An 18,677-nucleotide genomic window follows, 5' to 3' on the forward strand; every position below is an offset into this window, starting at 1 on the left:
TTAATGAATGTTTATTGACAGTGTTTCCTGGTTGAGCTACAAAGGAAGGAACTCTTTCTGGTTTTGGTTTAATTTATATTCCAGTTGCCGATTTGAAGACGAAAACAGGAAAATCAGGTGAATTTTTGTTTTTTTTAAGTCACATGAAAAACAATGTTTTTGTTTATCAAACAAGCTGAACTTTGGACCATCAGCCGTCTGCAGTGTAACATGGATGAACAGACAACCGTCACTGGATCACTGCGATACTGAAGCAGCTTTTTCTTTCTTTGGCTTCTAACTGGATTTATGGAGTTTTATTGGTGATGACATCAGACATAATGATTTATGACTCAAATTGTTGTTTTTTCATTTTATGTATTGCAGTTTTTTTTCTAGGTGTAAAAATGATTGACTGTTTATAGATGTTTCATTATTTCTTGGTTCGTCATGACTGAAAAGCTCCAAATAAAATATAACTTCAGCCAGTTATCAAAATAATTTTCTGTTGACAACAAATCACAATAGAATCAGTTCCCGACCACATAAAAAATACAAAAACATTTACTTGGAGAAACAACCTCACAATGAAAAATGTCTCCTTAATAAAGAAATGCTTCCCTGATAATAATGTATAAAGGTTGTTTTTTTTGCCCTGATGCAGGTGAGTTGGTTGTTAATGTTCACTCATGAAAGGCTCAAAGTTACCTTCACTCAGAAAACGACAGCAAGGAAGACTAAAAGGGTCTGAACAGACCAGTTTCTGCTCAAATGAGGTCTGCAGCAAGTCCAGGAAAGATCAGAGTGACCAGGATGTACAGTTTCTCTCCTCACACCCTGATTGGTCAAGAGGGGAACAAACCCAGCTGATCCAAGTCCCCTAACCCTGCACAACACATGATCTGAATCATCCTCCAATCAACTCAGAGGGAAATGACAGCGAGTCCCAGAACAGGTGACGCTTCACTTTTCTGCACCTGGACTAAAATTTAACATCGCAATAAAACTTCCTGCGTCAGAATCTTAATTAATCTCGTCTGTCAATTTGAATCTTGTGCAAATAATTTATGCATCATCCTGTATCTCTCTGTTAAATATATTCCTACTAATATACAAATATTATAATTAATACATCGTTATGTAAAGTCATGAACTGTTAACCGATAAGGAATATTTCTGTTTTTCACTCGTTAAAGTGTTTTGAAGTTAAAAGTCTCATTGCTGTTTCCTGAGTTAGCAGATTGTTTGAGACTTTTGGACCTTCTCAGCCACCGTAGAGACATTTTCCAGCGGTAAAGTGAAGCAGGCAGGAATTCATTTCATTTTTAATTGTTGCTCTTCAGCTCTTTATTGATCCCCAGCAACAAAAATGATCCTCAAATCACAAAAACTAAAGAACTAAAATCAGACAGAAACTGTACAAATATTTACAAATTAAACAGATTCACTGTAGTGTCGTCACATCATGATGATGTCACTTCCTGCAGGTCTTGGAGCGCAGCTGTCTTTTGATGATGAGGTGATCGCTTTCCTTTTCCTCTGCTGCTGCCGACATCTGAACACACAAAACACGACGTTACACACCGTTAAACACGACACACACACACCCGAGCTCGGCTGGATGTCTAACATGACGCCGCTCATCGATCGGATCCGTTAATTCGCTTCCAGGAATGAGCGCGTTCATGTGATGTCATCAAAACCATGGATGATGTATTTACAGATGTTTCTGATCAGTTTCCTGCAGGATCAATACTGAGTCCACATGTTCAAACTCTTCACACAGAAAGCATTCAATGACTGCAGCCTTCAAACGTCATCAATACTTTTCTCACTCAAACACAAACAAGCAACAAAACGTTTGTTTACATCTTCACTGCCAACACTAACGTGTTCATACGGATCAGAACCACACGGAGATACTGGATCTATACTCAACCAGTTTAACACGTGTTCACACTGAGATACTGGATCTGTACTCAACCAGTTTAACACGTGTTCACACTGAGACACTGGATCTATACTCAACCAGTTTAACACGTGTTCACACTGAGACACTGGATCTATACTCAACCAGTTTAACACGTGTTCACACTGAGATACTGGATCTGTACTCAACCAGTTTAACACATGTTCACACTGAGATACTGGATCTGTACTCAACCAGTTTAACACGTGTTCACACTGAGATACTGGATCTGTACTCAACCAGTTTAACACGTGTTCACACTGAGACACTGGATCTGTACTCAACCAGTTTAACACGTGTTCACACTGAGACACTGGATCTGTACTCAACCAGTTTAACACGTGTTCACACTGAGATACTGGATCTATACTCAACCAGTTTAACACGTGTTCACACTGAGATACTGGATCTATACTCAACCAGTTTAACACGTGTTCACACTGAGATACTGGATCTATACTCAACCAGTTTAACACGTGTTCACACTGAGATACTGGATCTATACTCAACCAGTTTAACACGTGTTCACACTGAGATACTGGATCTATACTCAACCAGTTTAACACATGTTCACACTGAGATACATCTATATTCAACCAGTTTAACACATGTTCACACTGAGATACATCTATATTCAACCAGTTTAACACATGTTCACACTGAGATACTGGATCTATACTCAACCAGTTTAACACGTGTTCACACTGAGATACTGGATCTATACTCAACCAGTTTAACACGTGTTCACACTGAGATACTGGATCTATACTCAACCAGTTTAACACATGTTCACACTGAGATACTGGATCTATACTCAACCAGTTTAACACATGTTCACACTGAGATACATCTATATTCAACCAGTTTAACATGTGTTCACACTGAGATACTGGATCTATATTCAACCAGTTTAACACGTGTTCACGCTGAGATACTGGATCTATACTCAACCAGTTTAACACGTGTTCACGTTGAGATACTGGATCTATACTCAACCAGTTTAACACGTGTTCACGCTGAGATACTGGATCTATACTCAACCAGTTTAACACGTGTTCACGCTGAGATACTGGATCTATACTCAACCAGTTTAACACGTGTTCACACTGAGACACTGGATCTATATTCAACCAGTTTAACACGTGTTCACACTGAGATACTGGATCTATACTCAACCAGTTTAACACGTGTTCACACTGAGATACTGGATCTATACTCAACCAGTTTAACACGTGTTCACACTGAGATACTGGATCTATACTCAACCAGTTTAACACGTGTTCACACTGAGACACTGGATCTATATTCAACCAGTTTAACACGTGTTCACACTGAGATACTGGATCTATACTCAACCAGTTTAACATGTGTTCACACTGAGACACTGGATCTATACTCAACCAGTTTAACACATGTTCACACTGAGATACTGGATCTATACTCAACCAGTTTAACACATGTTCACACTGAGATACATCTATATTCAACCAGTTTAACACATGTTCACACTGAGATACTGGATCTATACTCAACCAGTTTAACACGTGTTCACACGGAGACACTGGATCTACACTCAACCAGTTTAACACGTGTTCACACTGAGACACTGGATCTATATTCAACCAGTTTAACACGTGTTCACACTGAGATACTGGATCTATACTCAACCAGTTTAACATGTGTTCACACTGAGATACTGGATCTATACTCAACCAGTTTAACATGTGTTCACACTGAGATACATCTATATTCAACCAGTTTAACACATGTTCACACTGAGATACTGGATCTATACTCAACCAGTTTAACACGTGTTCACACGGAGACACTGGATCTACACTCAACCAGTTTAACACGTGTTCACACTGAGATACTGGATCTACACTCAACCAGTTTAACACATGTTCACACTGAGATACTGGATCTATACTCAACCAGTTTAACACGTGTTCACACTGAGATATTGGATCTATACTCAACCAGTTTAACACATGTTCACACTGAGATACTGGATCTATACTCAACCAGTTTAACACGTGTTCACACGGAGACACTGGATCTACACTCAACCAGTTTAACACGTGTTCACACTGAGATACTGGATCTATACTCAACCAGTTTAACACGTGTTCACACTGAGACACTGGATCTATATTCAACCAGTTTAACACGTGTTCACACTGAGATACTGGATCTATACTCAACCAGTTTAACACGTGTTCACACTGAGATACTGGATCTATACTCAACCAGTTTAACACGTGTTCACACTGAGATACTGGATCTATACTCAACCAGTTTAACACGTTTTCACACTGAGATACTGGATCTATACTCAACCAGTTTAACACGTGTTCACACTGAGATACTGGATCTACACTCAACCAGTTTAACACGTGTTCACACTGAGATACTGGATCTATACTCAACCATTAAACTACATAAACACAATGAAAGTGTGTAAAATGAGCTGCTGTGTGTTGGTGAAGTTCAACAGATGAACTGTCCAACTGGAATTAAATATTAATAAAAGACAACAGAAGTTTATTTTTATTGATTGTGTTTAGTTATTGATCACAGTAAAATCTTTTTATGATGACAGAAACTGCAGCTGATCATTAACTGTTCAAACCAGAATGACCAATAAAAATATATATTGATCTTGTAAACTCAGGACTTCTGTTTCCAGTGATCCGATTGGTCAGCTCAGATTAACTGTTTAGCATTAGTTACCATGGTGATTTATCCCCGTTAAAAGTGAGCCAGCTTTGTGATAAACCCGTTAAACCGAGAGACAGCTGCTAATTAGAGATGCAGTTAACAATTATTTTCATTATTGATTAATCTGCTGATCATTTTCTTGATTAATTGATTACTTGTTTGGTCCAAATGGTGAAAAATGGGGATCAATGTTTCCTAAAGTCGACGTCTACAAAGATCTTCAGTTTACTGTCACAGAGAGAAACCAGAAAATATTCACATTTAACAAGCTGCAATCAGAGAATTTGGACTTTTCTTCTTAAAAAATGATTCAAAACAAATTTATTATCCGAGTAGTTGGAGATTATTTTTCTGTTGATTGACTAATTGATTAATTGTTGCAGCTCTACACACTGACCTGGTGTGGAGAGTCGAGCAGCGGAGACGAGACGCCCGTCTTATAAAGCTTCCTCCGTCCTCGTCTGGGTTTGGTTGCCGCAGTAACCGTCTCTTTCTCCACCGGGTGTCCGCTGACCAGACCGATGATGGTTTTAGCTACAGAAGAAGAAGAAGATCAGAAAACAAACAGACCCAAAAACAGTCCAGTGTTTCCCTCTGCTGGTGCAGTAACGTCTGCTAACGTGAAACAAACACTTTAAACAACCTTCACAGACTGAGCGGAGCAGCGCCCTCAGCTGCCTCCCGCTGTGAGTCCAACCACACTAACAGCCAATCACAGCACAGCTGGAGCGGTCAGAGGCAGATGTTGGCTTTTGTTTCTAAAAGGTCAAAGAGAAAGACACGTCTCCCTCCGTCTCTCCGGCTGCTTATTTACAGGAAAACAACTTTATCTGGTTGTGTTGAGACAAACAGGAAACGCGTCTTTTATGATCCAGTCAGATTTCAGTTCCGGCCGGTTTGGCGACACCTGGTCTGTTTAACACTGAGGAAGTCCGACTCCTAATCACAAATGTGATTTTAACTTGTATAACTTGTATAATTATATTCACAGGGAATCACATGACTCACCTTTGCTGCTCAGGATGGAGGGCGAGCTGTGGATCAACTCTCCAATCTTCTGAAGAGTCCCGTCTTTCTGCTCCTTCACCACAGAGGAAGACAGAGATTCACATATTTAACCACACCGGAAACAGTAACTGTCTCCATTTAAAGCCAATCAATCAATCAATCAGCTGTTAGCAGCGTAAATGGATGAACAGACAACTGTCACTGGATTACTGTGATACTGAACAAAGCTTTCTAAGTGGATTTATGGAGGTTTATTGGAGGTAACAATCTCTTCACACTGAATGATGTCACTACCTGTTTCCAGCTGCTGCATAAAAAGCATAACGGAAGACGAATGTGTGGAATAAAGAAGAGCAGATCTGTGACTCTGAAACCTTTTTCCACTAGCGGTAACTCAACAGAAACTCACCTGTTTGTTGTTTCGTGTGTTTCCTCTCAGTCTGTTTCTCTTGTTCTCACTGAACACCAGGTCCTGAAACACACAGGTGTGATTTTAGTAGGAATTCATTCACTTCAATTCAGTTCAGTTTTATTTATAAGCGCTAAATCCCAACAGAAGTGATCTCAGGTCTCGTTCCACATAGAGCATCTAGACCGAACTCTTTAATCTACAGAGACCCAACAGAGCAGCAGCAGGACAACCTCCCCTTTAACGGGAAGAAACCTCCAGCAGAACCGGACTCTAGGTGGCGCCGTCTGCCTCAACCGGTTGGGTTGAGAGAGAAAGAAGGACGGAGACACAGAGAAGCAGAATAACAGCAATAATAATAGAATTAATAATAGAAATATGACTACTAATAATAACTGAAACAATGAACTTCAGGTAGATGAGAGGGGGGTTAGGGGTTAGTCCACAAACTGGACAACAACAGCGGAATCAGATATCAGGCTTTGATACACACATATAATACTTGTTATTAGATCCAAACAGGAAGAAAACTGATGAAAATCAGCAGAATGATCCTTTAAAAATGATGAAATGTTCCTTTAACAACATGAATCACAGACCTGCACCTCACAGCTCTTCCTCTTCCTCCCACAAGTTTTGGGGGTTTTCTTCCTGTCAGCCATGTTGGACCTCAGAGGAGACGCAGGAACAGTCTGTTGGACACGCCCACCAGACCTGAGCATGCTCTACACACACACACACACACACACACACAGACACACACACCCACACAGACACACCGATGGTTCAGCATCTTTCTCGAGGACACTTTGAGGATCAAACCACCGATCTAACGGTTACAGGACAACCAGCTGATCCTCTGGAGCCGCAGCCTGACCGTAACGCTGCTGTTATGAGCCGAGTTTCACAATTTTAAACAAACTTTTGAAATGTTGCAAAAGGAAAATGTGAGTTGGGAGCATTTCCATCAACGGATTTGAAGCAAAAGCAAACTAAGCTGCGCATCGTTTCATCAGAAGATGGCAGAATACACTTAAATGATCTGCTAGTAAACAGAGAAGAAGAAGTAGAGGTTGCCAACTGGAAACAAAACAAGACAAAGAGATGAACTCGATGATCTGACGGCTGCAGGAAGGAGGTTCTTTTGTCTCCTACTTCTGCCAGAAGTAGGAGACAAAAGTCCTGCACTCAGCTTTAAATGACTGATCAATTATCAGAAAATCATCTGGTGATTGTCTCAGCTCTGCTAACATTAGCATGCTAACACTGACTGGAGACACAGGGAAGCTCCCGCTCATCATAGTACACAGTAGACATAATTGATCATCATCATAGTACACAGTAGACATAATTGATCATCATCATAGTACACAGTAGACATAATTGATCATCATCATAGTACACAGTAGACATAATTGATCATCATCATAGTACACAGTAGACATAATTGATGAATTTCAAAAGGAAAATCAAAAAACAATTCTTTAAGTGACAGATTAATTTTAGGTGTGAACTTTTGTGTCCAACTACAGATCAGAATATTAGAATCTTTCTTAAAAACTCTAAGTAAAAGACCGAGAGACGAAACGCTCACTGAGGAATCAACAGAAGAACAGCAGCGTCTTTCAGGAAGTGATCAGGAAAGCAAAGTGTTACAGAATAGTTTAGTTATCAGGTTAGTTATCAGGGTTAGTTATCGGGGTTAGTTATCTGGTTTATCAAGGTTATGGTTAGTTATCAGGGTTAGTTATCAGGGTTAGTTATCGGGGTTAGTTATCGGGGTTAGTTATCTGGTTTATCAGGGTTATGGTTAGTTATCAGGGTCAGTTATCTGGTTTATCAGGGTTATGGTTAGTTATCAGGGTCAGTTATCTGGTTTATCAGGGTTATGGTTAGTTATCAGGGTCAGTTATCGGGTTTTTCAGGGTTAGGGTTAGTTATCAGGGTAAGTTATCGGGTCTTTTCAGGGTTTTTCAGGGTTAAGGTTAGTTATCGGGTTAGTTATCAAGTTTTTCAGGGTTAGGGTTAGTTATCAGGGTTAGTTATCGGGGTTAGTTATGTGGTTTATCAGGGTTATGGTTAGTTATCAGGGTCAGTTATCGGTTTATCAGGGTTATGGTTAGTTATCAGGGTCAGTTATCTGGTTTATCAGGGTTATGGTTAGTTATCAGGGTCAGTTATCTGGTTTATCAGGGTTAGGGTTAGTTATCAGGGTTAGTTATCAGGGTCAGTTATCTGGTTTATCAGGGTTAGGGTTAGTTATCAGGATTAGTTATCTGGTTTTTCAGGGTTTTTCAGGGTTAGGGTTGATTATCAGGGTTAGTTATCTGGTTTATCAGGGTTATGGTTAGTTATCAGGGTCAGTTATCTGGTTTATCAGGGTTAGGGTTAGTTATCAGGGTTAGTTATCAGGGTTAGTTATCAGGGTTAGTTATCTGGTTTATCAGGGTTATGGTTAGTTATCAGGGTCAGTTTTCTGGTTTATCAGGGTTATGGTTAGTTATCAGGGTCAGTTATCTGGTTTATCAGGGTTAGGGTTAGTTATCAGGGTTAGTTATCAGGGTTAGTTATCGGGGTTAGTTATTGGGGTTAGTTATCGGGGTTAGTTATCGGGGTTATCAGGGTCAGTTATCTGGTTTATCAGGGTTAGGGTTAGTTATCAGGGTTAGTTATCAGGGTTAGTTATCAGGGTTAATTATCTGGTTTATCAGGGTTATGGTTAGTTATCAGGGTCAGTTATCTGGTTTATCAGGGTTATGGTTAGTTATCAGGGTCAGTTATCTGGTTTATCAGGGTTAGGGTTAGTTATCAGGGTTAGTTATCAGGGTCAGTTATCTGGTTTATCAGGGTTAGGGTTAGTTATCAGGATTAGTTATCTGGTTTTTCAGGGTTTTTCAGGGTTAGGGTTGATTATCAGGGTTAGTTATCTGGTTTATCAGGGTTATGGTTAGTTATCAGGGTCAGTTATCTGGTTTATCAGGGTTAGGGTTAGTTATCAGGGTTAGTTATCAGGGTTAGTTATCAGGGTTAGTTATCAGGGTTAGTTATCTGGTTTATCAGGGTTATGGTTAGTTATCAGGGTCAGTTTTCTGGTTTATCAGGGTTATGGTTAGTTATCAGGGTCAGTTATCTGGTTTATCAGGGTTAGGGTTAGTTATCAGGGTTAGTTATCAGGGTTAGTTATCGGGGTTAGTTATTGGGGTTAGTTATCGGGGTTAGTTATCGGGGTTATCAGGGTCAGTTATCTGGTTTATCAGGGTTAGGGTTAGTTATCAGGGTTAGTTATCAGGGTTAGTTATCAGGGTTAATTATCTGGTTTATCAGGGTTATGGTTAGTTATCAGGGTCAGTTATCTGGTTTATCAGGGTTATGGTTAGTTATCAGGGTTAGTTATCAGGGTCAGTTATCTGGTTTATCAGGGTTAGGGTTAGTTATCAGGGTTAGTTATCGGGTTTTTCAGGGTTTTTCAGGGTTAGGGTTAGTTATCAGGGTTAGTTATCAGGGTTAGTTATCGGGTCTTTTCAGGGTTTTTCAGAGTTAAGGTTAGTTATTGGGTTAGTTATCAAGTTTTTCAGGGTTAGGGTTAGTTATCAGGGTCAGTTATCGGGGTTAGTTATGTGGTTTATCAGGGTTATGGTTAGTTATCAGGGTCAGTTATCTGGTTTATCAGGGTTATGGTTAGTTATCAGGGTCAGTTATCTGGTTTATCAGGGTTAGTTATCAGGGTTAGGGTTAGTTATCAGGGTTAGTTATCGGGTTTTTCAGGGTTTTTCAGGGTCAGGGTTAGTTATCAGGGTTAGTTATCAGGGTTAGTTATCGGGTCTTTTCAGGGTTTTTCAGGGTTAAGGTTAGTTATCGGGTTAGTTATCAAGTTTATCAGGGTTATGGTTAGTTATCAGGGTCAGTTATCTGGTTTATCAGGGTTATGGTTAGTTATCAGGGTCAGTTATCTGGTTTATCAGGGTTATGGTTAGTTATCAGGGTCAGTTATCTGGTTTATCAGGGTTAGCGTTAGTTATCAGGGTTAGTTATCAGGGTTAGTTATCAGGGTCAGTTATCTGGTTTATCAGGGTTAGGGTTAGTTATCAGGGTCAGTTATCTGGTTTATCAGGGTTATGGTTAGTTATCAGGGTCAGTTATCTGGTTTATCAGGGTTATGGTTAGTTATCAGGGTCAGTTATCTGGTTTATCAGGGTTAGGGTTAGTTATCAGGTTAGTTATCAGGGTTAGTTATCGGGTCTTTTCAGGGTTTTTCAGGGTTAGGGTTAGTTATCGGGTTAGTTATCAGGTTTTTCAGGGTTTTTCAGGATTTTTCAGGGTTAGGGTTAGTTGTCAGGGTTAGTTATCAGGTTTTTCAGGGTCAGGGTTAGTTATCAGGGTTAGTTATCAGGGTCAGTTATCGGGTTTTTCAGGGTTTTTCAGGGTTAGGGTTAGTTATCGGGTTAGTTATCAGGTTTTTCAGGGTTTTTCAGGGTTAGGGTTAGTTATGAGGGTTAGTTATCAGGGTTAGTTATGAGGGTTAGTTATCAGGTTAGTTATCAGGGTTAGTTATCAGGTTAGTTATCAGGGTTAGTTATCAGGTTAGTTATCAGGTCTTTTCAGGGTTTTTCAGGGTTTTTCAGGGTTAGGGTTAGTTATGAGGGTTAGTTATCAGGTTAGTTATCAGGGTTAGTTATCAGGTTAGTTATCAGGGTCAGTTATCTGGTTTATCAGGGTTAGGGTTAGTTATCAGGTTAGTTATCAGGGTTAGTTATCAGGTTAGTTATCAGGGTCAGTTATCTGGTTTATCAGGGTTAGGGTTAGTTATCAGGTTTCTCAGGGTTTTTCAGGGTTAGGGTTAGTTATCAGGGTTAGTTATCAGGGTTAGTTATGAGGGTTAGTTATCAGGTTAGTTATCAGGGTTAGTTATCAGGTTAGTTATCAGGGTTAGTTATCAGGTTAGTTATCAGGTCTTTTCAGGGTCTTTCAGGGTTAGGGTTAGTTATGAGGGTTAGTTATCAGGTTAGTTATCAGGTTAGTTATCAGGTTAGTTATCAGGGTTAGTTATCAGGGTCAGTTATCTGGTTTATCAGGGTTAGGGTTAGTTATCAGGGTTAGTTATCAGGTTAGTTATCAGGTTAGTTATTGGGTCTTTTCAGGGTTTTTCAGGGTTTTTCAGGGTTCAGGTGTGAAAGGAGCTCCAGTGTTTATCTGATTCTCACCTGTGTTTGAGTCTCTCTCTCCTCCTTCAGTCTCTGCAGTCTCTCCATCTCTCTCTTCACAGCCTCAAACTCTCTGCTCCTCCTCCTGCTCCTCCCCTGCTCCTCCCTCCTCTCCTGCAGTCTCTGAATCTCCTGCTTCAGCTCCTCCACCACTGACAGCTTCCCCTCATCCTCCACCTCCTCCCTCCCCTGCAGATTCTCCTTCTCCTCCTCCTCCCTCTTCTGCAGGTTCTCCTCCTCCTCCTCCCTCTTCTGCAGGTTCTCCTCCTCCTCCTTTGTCTGCAGGTTCTCCTCCTCCTCTTCCCTCTGCAGGTTCTCCTCCTCCTCCTTCATCTGCAGGTCCTCCTCCTCCTTCATCTGCAGGTCCTCCTCCTCCTTCATCTGCAGGTTCTCCTCCTCCTCCTCCTTCGTCTGCAGGTTCTCCTCCTCCTCCTTCGTCTGCAGGTTCTCCTCCTCCTCCTTCGTCTGCAGGTTCTCCTCCTCCTCCTCCTTCGTCTGCAGGTTCTCCTTCAGACGCTCCAGCTCTGTCAGAGAGAAGAAACAGAAATGAACCAAACATCTCAGAGTTCAGATTCATCTCATCAATAAAACGTTATTTCACCTCGTCTGACGATCTCCATCTGTCTGAGACTTTCTTCTAGAAGATTCTGCTTCTCTGACAGAAGTCCATGCAGCTCTGCTTCAACACACACACAGTTAATAAATGTATGCAACATGTTTATGGACATGTGATGAGCTGACGTGTTCAGCGCCGGTCGAAGCCCTGAGTTTTGACTTGCAGGCAGCATTTCTACAAATGTTTACATCAAGTTTCTGAACTTTGACCTTGTTTAACCTCCGACATCAGAACAGGAAATAAATAACAGAATCACAAGAAGAAGAACCCTTTACACGCACCTGCTGTCCCTTCACATATCTGACAGTTAACTGATGAAGGTGATGAAGTGATTTATATGCATCACTAATATCAGACGTTTTATTGATTAATAGAGGAAATGACATCAGACGATGATTACTTCAATATGAAGTTTAAATTCTCACCTTGTCTCTCTTTCTCCTCCAGTCTCCCTCGCAGAGCTCCGCCCTCAGACTCAAGCTCCGCCCTGAGGCTCTGCAGCTGACGAGAGAATTCTGCCTTTTGATTGGCTAACTCCTGTCGGAGCCGGTGACACGTGTTCTCACTGCAGGAGGAGAGTGAAATGATGTAAACAGCTTCTCCAGGATGTGGAACATAAAACACAATATCAGCAAACATTAATGCATCATTACTGACTTTAATTAAAAAAATAAAACATCATTGTGGCACGATGAGAGTTCTGAAGTCCCAGCTCGTTAGACCTTAATGACTACTGATTACTGATTATTGACTACTGATTATTGACTACTAATTACTGATTATTGACTACCGATTATTGATTATTGACTACTAATTACTAATTACTGAATATTGTTTTCTTCTATATCCTAGAGAAGCTGTTTTTACATTACTTCAATCACCAAAATATGTTATTTGTCCAGGCTACATATATGATCAATACAACCTGATCAGCGACAGGTGTACCTGTGAGTCAGCGTCTCCTCCAGCTGGATCTTCTCTCTCTGCAGTTCCTCCATCTGATGGGATTTCTGAGCCGATCTCTCCAGCGCTGCCTGGCTCTCCTTCTTCAGCTGCTCCATGGTGGCGTGGAAAACGCCACCGCTGCTCCGCCCCTCCCCCTCCTGAAACAATTCATCAATCAATCATCTGTTCAACAGCGCCGCTGCTCCGCCCCTCCTGTTGAATTTGTGAATCGCTGCAGATCAATCAATCAATCAATCAAAGAGAAGAAGAAAGAGAACCTTGACTTCCTGTCTAAGATGCTCCACTTCTTGTGTCAGACTCTTGATGATGTTGGCCTTCTCCTCTGATTGGCTCTCCAGGTCCTGGACGCGGGTTTTTGAGGTGTTGAGCTGCTCTGATAGGCTGTCGGTCCTGTCAGTCCGCTCTCTGAGCTGCTTCTGGAGCCCTGTCACCTAGAAATAATCAATAAATATAATGTATGTCATAACACATCATTTAATACAATAAAACAAATGAAAATGGCCAAAAATATAAATATTGATCATTAACTTAATATTTAGTAGCTCAGCCTTTGGAGTCAAGCTCTTCCTGTAACTCTGAATCAGGTTTCTACTCTTCTTCACTGGTGGTCCAGACTCCTCTTCACAGATCAGGACTCATAGCAGCCGCTTCAAAACGCTCCAATGTTTTCTTCTCATCCTCTCTTGGCTGCGTTTTGATGTATGTTTGGGGTCATTATCCTGCTGGAAGACTCATTCTGACACTGAGCTGCATGTTTCCCTCCAAAATGCCTCGATAGTCTGATTTCATTGTTCTGCACAGATTCATGAAGCAGCAAAACAACCCAAAACATCACGGAGCCTCCTCCATGTTTCACAGTAGACATGCTGCTCTTTTCTTTGAAGGCTTCATCTTTTCTTCTGTAAGCATCTGGGTTGGTGTGAAAGTCCAGTCTGGCTTTGTTGTGTCTCCCTCTTAGAAGTGGGGTCTTCCTGGGTCTTCTACCACGGAGCCCGTTTTCATTCAGACAGTGAAACTATTGTACCTTGAACTTGATCAGCTTGAATCTGTGTTGAAGTTTTCTTTGGTTCTTTCTCCACCATTCAAACAGTTTTCCTCTTGTGACCACGTCCAGAGATGTCGGCTGCAGCTCCATCAGCCTTAAACTTCTTAATAATATCAGCAGCAGTGGTCACAGGGACATCGAGCTCTTTGCAGATGATCTAACCTTTACGTTGACCATGTTTGGCTGTTACTTTGTTTCTAATGTCTTCAGACCTTCTCCAAATACTGAGCAGGTCCAGTTGATTCTGATTTTATATCAAGATGGCAAAAGGAGAACATGTAAGTGAAAGAGTTCATTGTTGGGGCGCAGATGGCTCATGTTTCAATAAGAACAGTGACTAAAGTGACATCTGCATTTAGGAAGGAAAGACATCAGTAAACAGGAGCAGAAACTGGTCGACAGCATGTGTGATGACCATGATGCTTGTGCATTTGTGTGAGGAAAAACAGAAGAGCAACTCTTCCTCAGGCGACTGAATATCACTGCAGGACGAGATCAGACTGTCAGCGAGGACGTCCAGCAGGCTGCAGCACATAAACCTCTCATTACAAACATGAATGCATGTCTGAGGGTTCACTGGTGCAAAAACCATCCAGGCTCTGGTCTACAGAGATGTGGAACTGTGATGAGGTCAGATGAGAAGGTGGGCGAGTGCACGTGTGGTGACACCTAGAGACCAGTCCAGGTCTGAATACCGGACCCCTATAGTGAGGGGGTCTGGTCCAGGTCTGAATACCGGACCCCTATAGTGAGGGGGTCTGGTCCAGGTCTCAATGCTGGACCCCTGTAGTGAGGGGGTCTGGTCCAGGTCTGAATACCCGACCCCTATAGTGAGGGGGTCTGGTCCAGGTCTGAATACCCGACCCCTATAGTGAGGGGGTCTGGTCCAGGTCTGAATACCCGACCCCTATAGTGCGGGGGTCTGGTCCAGGTCTCAATGCTGGACTGCTAGAGTGAGGGGTAGGGATGCACGCTATTGGATTTTTTGCCGATATCTGATATTTCCAAATATTTTTTTCCAGCTGGCTGAGGAGACTGTTATGCATGCAGCATAGATTGCAGTAAGTCTGATCAAGAAAGACAATATATGAAGGAAGAACTGAGGAAGACTGGACTTCAGGAACTCAGCATTAAAACTTTAATGAACCTGCCAAGTGGGAGCAGCAGTAGAGTTTTCATTGAGTTTATTAGACAGACAGGATTAATGTGCAGGATTTAATCTCTGGTCCTCATCCGGAGCAGAAGGTGGCGGTAACGCACCTGATACGCTGGTTGACAACCGCCGTTATAAACCAAAAAGATTCTTTTTCCAAACAGAGCGGTACATCCTGTCAGCCGAGGTGTTTCCTATCTGTGCAGCCGAACACAGCAGCTCCTCGACGGACTGTTTCACCCTGACGGTCCCGGTGTTTCCTCCACGTGTCACCACTCTACCACCTTCTCATCTGACCTCATCACAGTTCCACAATCAGCTGCCCGTCAGACCTGCTGCTTGAGTGAAGTGGAGCCTGCGGAGGAAACACCGGGACCGTCAGGGTGAAACAGTCCGTGGAGGGAAGCACGGTCAGGCGGCGGAGGAGACGACAACAAATCGGCCGAAATGGCTGATGCCGATATTTCATTATAGAGCTTTTATCGGGCCGATACCGATGACGTGCTGATAATATCTTGCATCCCTAGTGAGGGGGTCTAGTCCAGGTCTGAGTGCTGGACCCCTACAGTGAGGGGGTCTAGTCCAGGTCTGGGTGCTGGACCCCTACAGTGAGGGGGTCTAGTCCAGGTCTGGGTGCTGGACCCCTACAGTGAGGGGGTCTAGTCCAGGTCTGAGTGCTGGACCCCTACAGTGAGGGGGTCTAGTCCAGGTCTGAGTGCTGGACCCCTATAGTGAGGGGGTCTAGTCCAGGTCTGAGTGCTGGACCCCTACAGTGAGGGGGTCTAGTCCAGGTCTGGGTGCTGGACTCCTACAGTGAGGGGGTCTAGTCCAGGTCTGGGTGCTGGACCCCTACAGTGAGGGGGTCTAGTCCAGGTCTGGGTGCTGGACCCCTATAGTGAGGGGGTCTAGTCCAGGTCTGAGTGCTGGACCCCTACAGTGAGGGGGTCTGGGGGCTCTGTTATGCTGGCATGGGTTGGGTCCACTTGTCCCCTTAGAGGGAAGAGTCACTGCTGATCAATTTATCCTGTGATGAAACGTGTCTGTCCTGATGGGAGTGGTCTCTTCCAGGATGACGATGATGGTTTGATGAGTATTAAATGATGTGAATCACATGTTATGACCTTCACAGTCACCAGTAGGGCTGTAGTCTGCCGGTCAACTGGTCCATTAGTGGGTCGATATGCTCTCGTCCGAATAAATTCTCATTGGTCGAATAATCTCCGTGTTGCTTACGGAGGAGGAGAGAAGTGCTACATCAACATCTTTCCAGGATTAATCCATTATTTCCTGCGGCGGGAGCGACAGACTAACAAATGACCTGTGAAAACATCGGGGGTGTATTCAGATGTATTGATATGTGTGGCTGCCGAGTTTACTGTCCCCCCCCCCCCCCCCCTAATTACTGATTATTGACTACCGATTATTGATTATTGACTAACCCTAACCCTAACCCTAACCCCCTCCTCTCCACCACCATCATCACATGATCAATGATGTTATTGATCCTCTCCACCACCATCATCACATGATCAATGATGTTATTGATCCTCTCCACCACCATCATCACAGCACCACATGAGGAAGATCTTTATGAACAGTGATGTTCAGAGACTGTAGGATCAGTAACGAGGTGGACTGAAGCTGTTCTGGTGGTCCAACACCTCACTGAGACACTTTATGTTGGTTTGTCCTTTAATTTGTCAGCCGTCTGTATGTTTGATATTGTTTGATATTGTTTGATATTGTTTGATATTGTTTGGATGTTGGAGTAGAAGAAGAGTGGTACCTCTGTCTGCAGCTGGAAGATGCCGTTAACCAGAGCTTTGTTCTCCTTCGTCAGTCTGCACGTTTCCTTCTGATCCGACTGCAGAGACACGAACAGCGAGGCGCAGCCGGGACACTCGTCCAGGTCCGCTGGGGGGGGAGGCAACCAGCATTAGGGGGGTTATGAAGCCCTCAGGATGTGTGCTGATATTTACACAAACTGAGAATCATATTATATTTTGCATTTCTGTAAAACTAACATGCTGTCTATAAACACTGCACATTATCTACTTCCTGCTCTTTGAAACTAGTTTTTTGTTTTTTTCTTGTTGAGTTGCAGATATTCTGATATATATACATATATATATATATATATATATATATATGGAGTATTTTATAATATATATATATATATATATATATATATATATATATATCCTGATATATATATATATATGTATATATATATATATATATATCTTGATATATCGTAGATTATTTCTTCATGAAGAACATCGTGATGCTTCTGTATCATGAGTTCATCTTTGATTCCCGCCCTCAGATGTGGACTTGCAGGTTCCTTACAGACTTCGGGGGTCCGCAGACACAGACGTGTTCTAGTCTGTGATTACTATAAACTGATCAATAAACTGATCAATAATCTGTTACTGACTGCTGGGTCGTATTTCATTGTCTCACCAGCACTTTAACAACACGCTCACACCAACACGTGGTGGCAGTTTCATAGTTTTAAACACGACTGGTTTCAGTCTGAACGCAGCCGACGACTTCCTGCACGTTACTGAACAACAAGTTAAATATAGAAGCAACAATGAGAGCAAAACACGAACCGGCCTTAAACGTCACATGGTTTCTGGTTCCAGCAAGGGGTGGAGTATTTATACTGGGAGAGGACCAGTATGTGTCCAAAAGGTAAGTTTTAAACTCCTACCTGTCAGCTTCTGCACCTTCTGCTCCAGCAACACCTGCTCCTTCTTCAGCTCCTCCACCTCCTCCTGCCTGCTCCTCAGCTCCTCCTCCAGCCTCGTCCTCTCCTTCTCCACCTCCTCCTGCCTGCTCCTCAGCTCCTCCTCCAGTCTCGTTCTCTCCTTCTCCACCTCCTCCTCCTGTCTCCTCAGCTCCTCCTTCCTCATCTCCACTCTTTCTCTTAGCTGGACGATGGTCTCCTCCTTCTTGTCGTTTTCCATGTGGAGTCTCCAGATCTCCTCCTCCAGAACAACTGAGAAGATTGTCAGAGTTAAAACATCATCTTTTAGTACACCTCCTCCTCCTCTCCCTCCTCCTCCTCCTCCACCTCCTCCTCCTCTCCCTCCTCCTCCTCCTCGTCCTCCTCGTCCTCCTCCTCCTCCTCCTCTCACCTCTCTTCTTGGCTGGTCCTCCTTTCTCCTCCTCCTTGTCGTCACACTGCCGTTTCCTCCTCTCTTCCTCCTCCTCCTCCTCTCCTCCTGTCCTCCTCAGACAGCGGCAGGTCAGCTCAGCCCTCTGAGAGACAGTTATAGAAACGCTTGCTGTTGATTGGTCGGCCTGAGAGGAAGCAGATCATCTAAACACTGATCACAGATCAATTATCTTGCTCACCAGATTTTTCAGGATCTCCACTCTCTTCTCTGCTCGTTCCTCCAGGATCTCCCTCTCCTTCTCCAGACGCTCACTGGCACACAAACAGGATAATTACCAAACCGCCGCCGCTGGCTGACGGGCCGCCGGTGGCTGACGGGCCGCCGCCGCCACCGCCACCGGCTGACGGGCTTTAACTTTGACCCGCCGTGTTTATTGTAGTCGTGTTTAATAGCGTCCGATATTTCAGGTGTGATGAAGTCGTTTA

General features: G+C 42.9%; 1 protein-coding gene across 1 annotated transcript in view; it reads right to left on the minus strand.

The window, feature by feature from the left end:
• Window positions 1-1,296: 1,296 nt before the first annotated feature.
• LOC121887309 (kinesin-like protein KIF20B) overlaps window positions 1,297-18,677 on the minus strand; it is a 40,374-nt gene continuing 22,993 nt past the window's right edge. Inside the window, exons 16-31 of the mRNA XM_042398040.1 lie at window positions 18,431-18,503; window positions 18,211-18,334; window positions 17,992-18,071; window positions 17,784-17,889; window positions 16,854-16,981; window positions 13,127-13,300; window positions 12,849-13,006; window positions 12,329-12,468; window positions 11,889-11,963; window positions 11,703-11,811; window positions 11,288-11,372; window positions 6,686-6,811; window positions 6,087-6,149; window positions 5,678-5,750; window positions 5,067-5,203; window positions 1,297-1,534 (exon numbers count right to left, since the gene is read on the minus strand). Of these exons, the coding sequence (XP_042253974.1) occupies window positions 1,454-1,534; window positions 5,067-5,203; window positions 5,678-5,750; window positions 6,087-6,149; window positions 6,686-6,811; window positions 11,288-11,372; window positions 11,703-11,811; window positions 11,889-11,963; window positions 12,329-12,468; window positions 12,849-13,006; window positions 13,127-13,300; window positions 16,854-16,981; window positions 17,784-17,889; window positions 17,992-18,071; window positions 18,211-18,334; window positions 18,431-18,503 (1,732 nt within the window). The 3' untranslated portion in view covers window positions 1,297-1,453. The remainder of the gene's footprint in view (window positions 1,535-5,066; window positions 5,204-5,677; window positions 5,751-6,086; window positions 6,150-6,685; window positions 6,812-11,287; window positions 11,373-11,702; window positions 11,812-11,888; window positions 11,964-12,328; window positions 12,469-12,848; window positions 13,007-13,126; window positions 13,301-16,853; window positions 16,982-17,783; window positions 17,890-17,991; window positions 18,072-18,210; window positions 18,335-18,430; window positions 18,504-18,677) is intronic.

This window comes from Thunnus maccoyii, chromosome 20 (genome assembly GCF_910596095.1).
Source record: "Thunnus maccoyii chromosome 20, fThuMac1.1, whole genome shotgun sequence".
In the NCBI taxonomy this organism is placed as follows: domain Eukaryota; kingdom Metazoa; phylum Chordata; class Actinopteri; order Scombriformes; family Scombridae; genus Thunnus; species Thunnus maccoyii.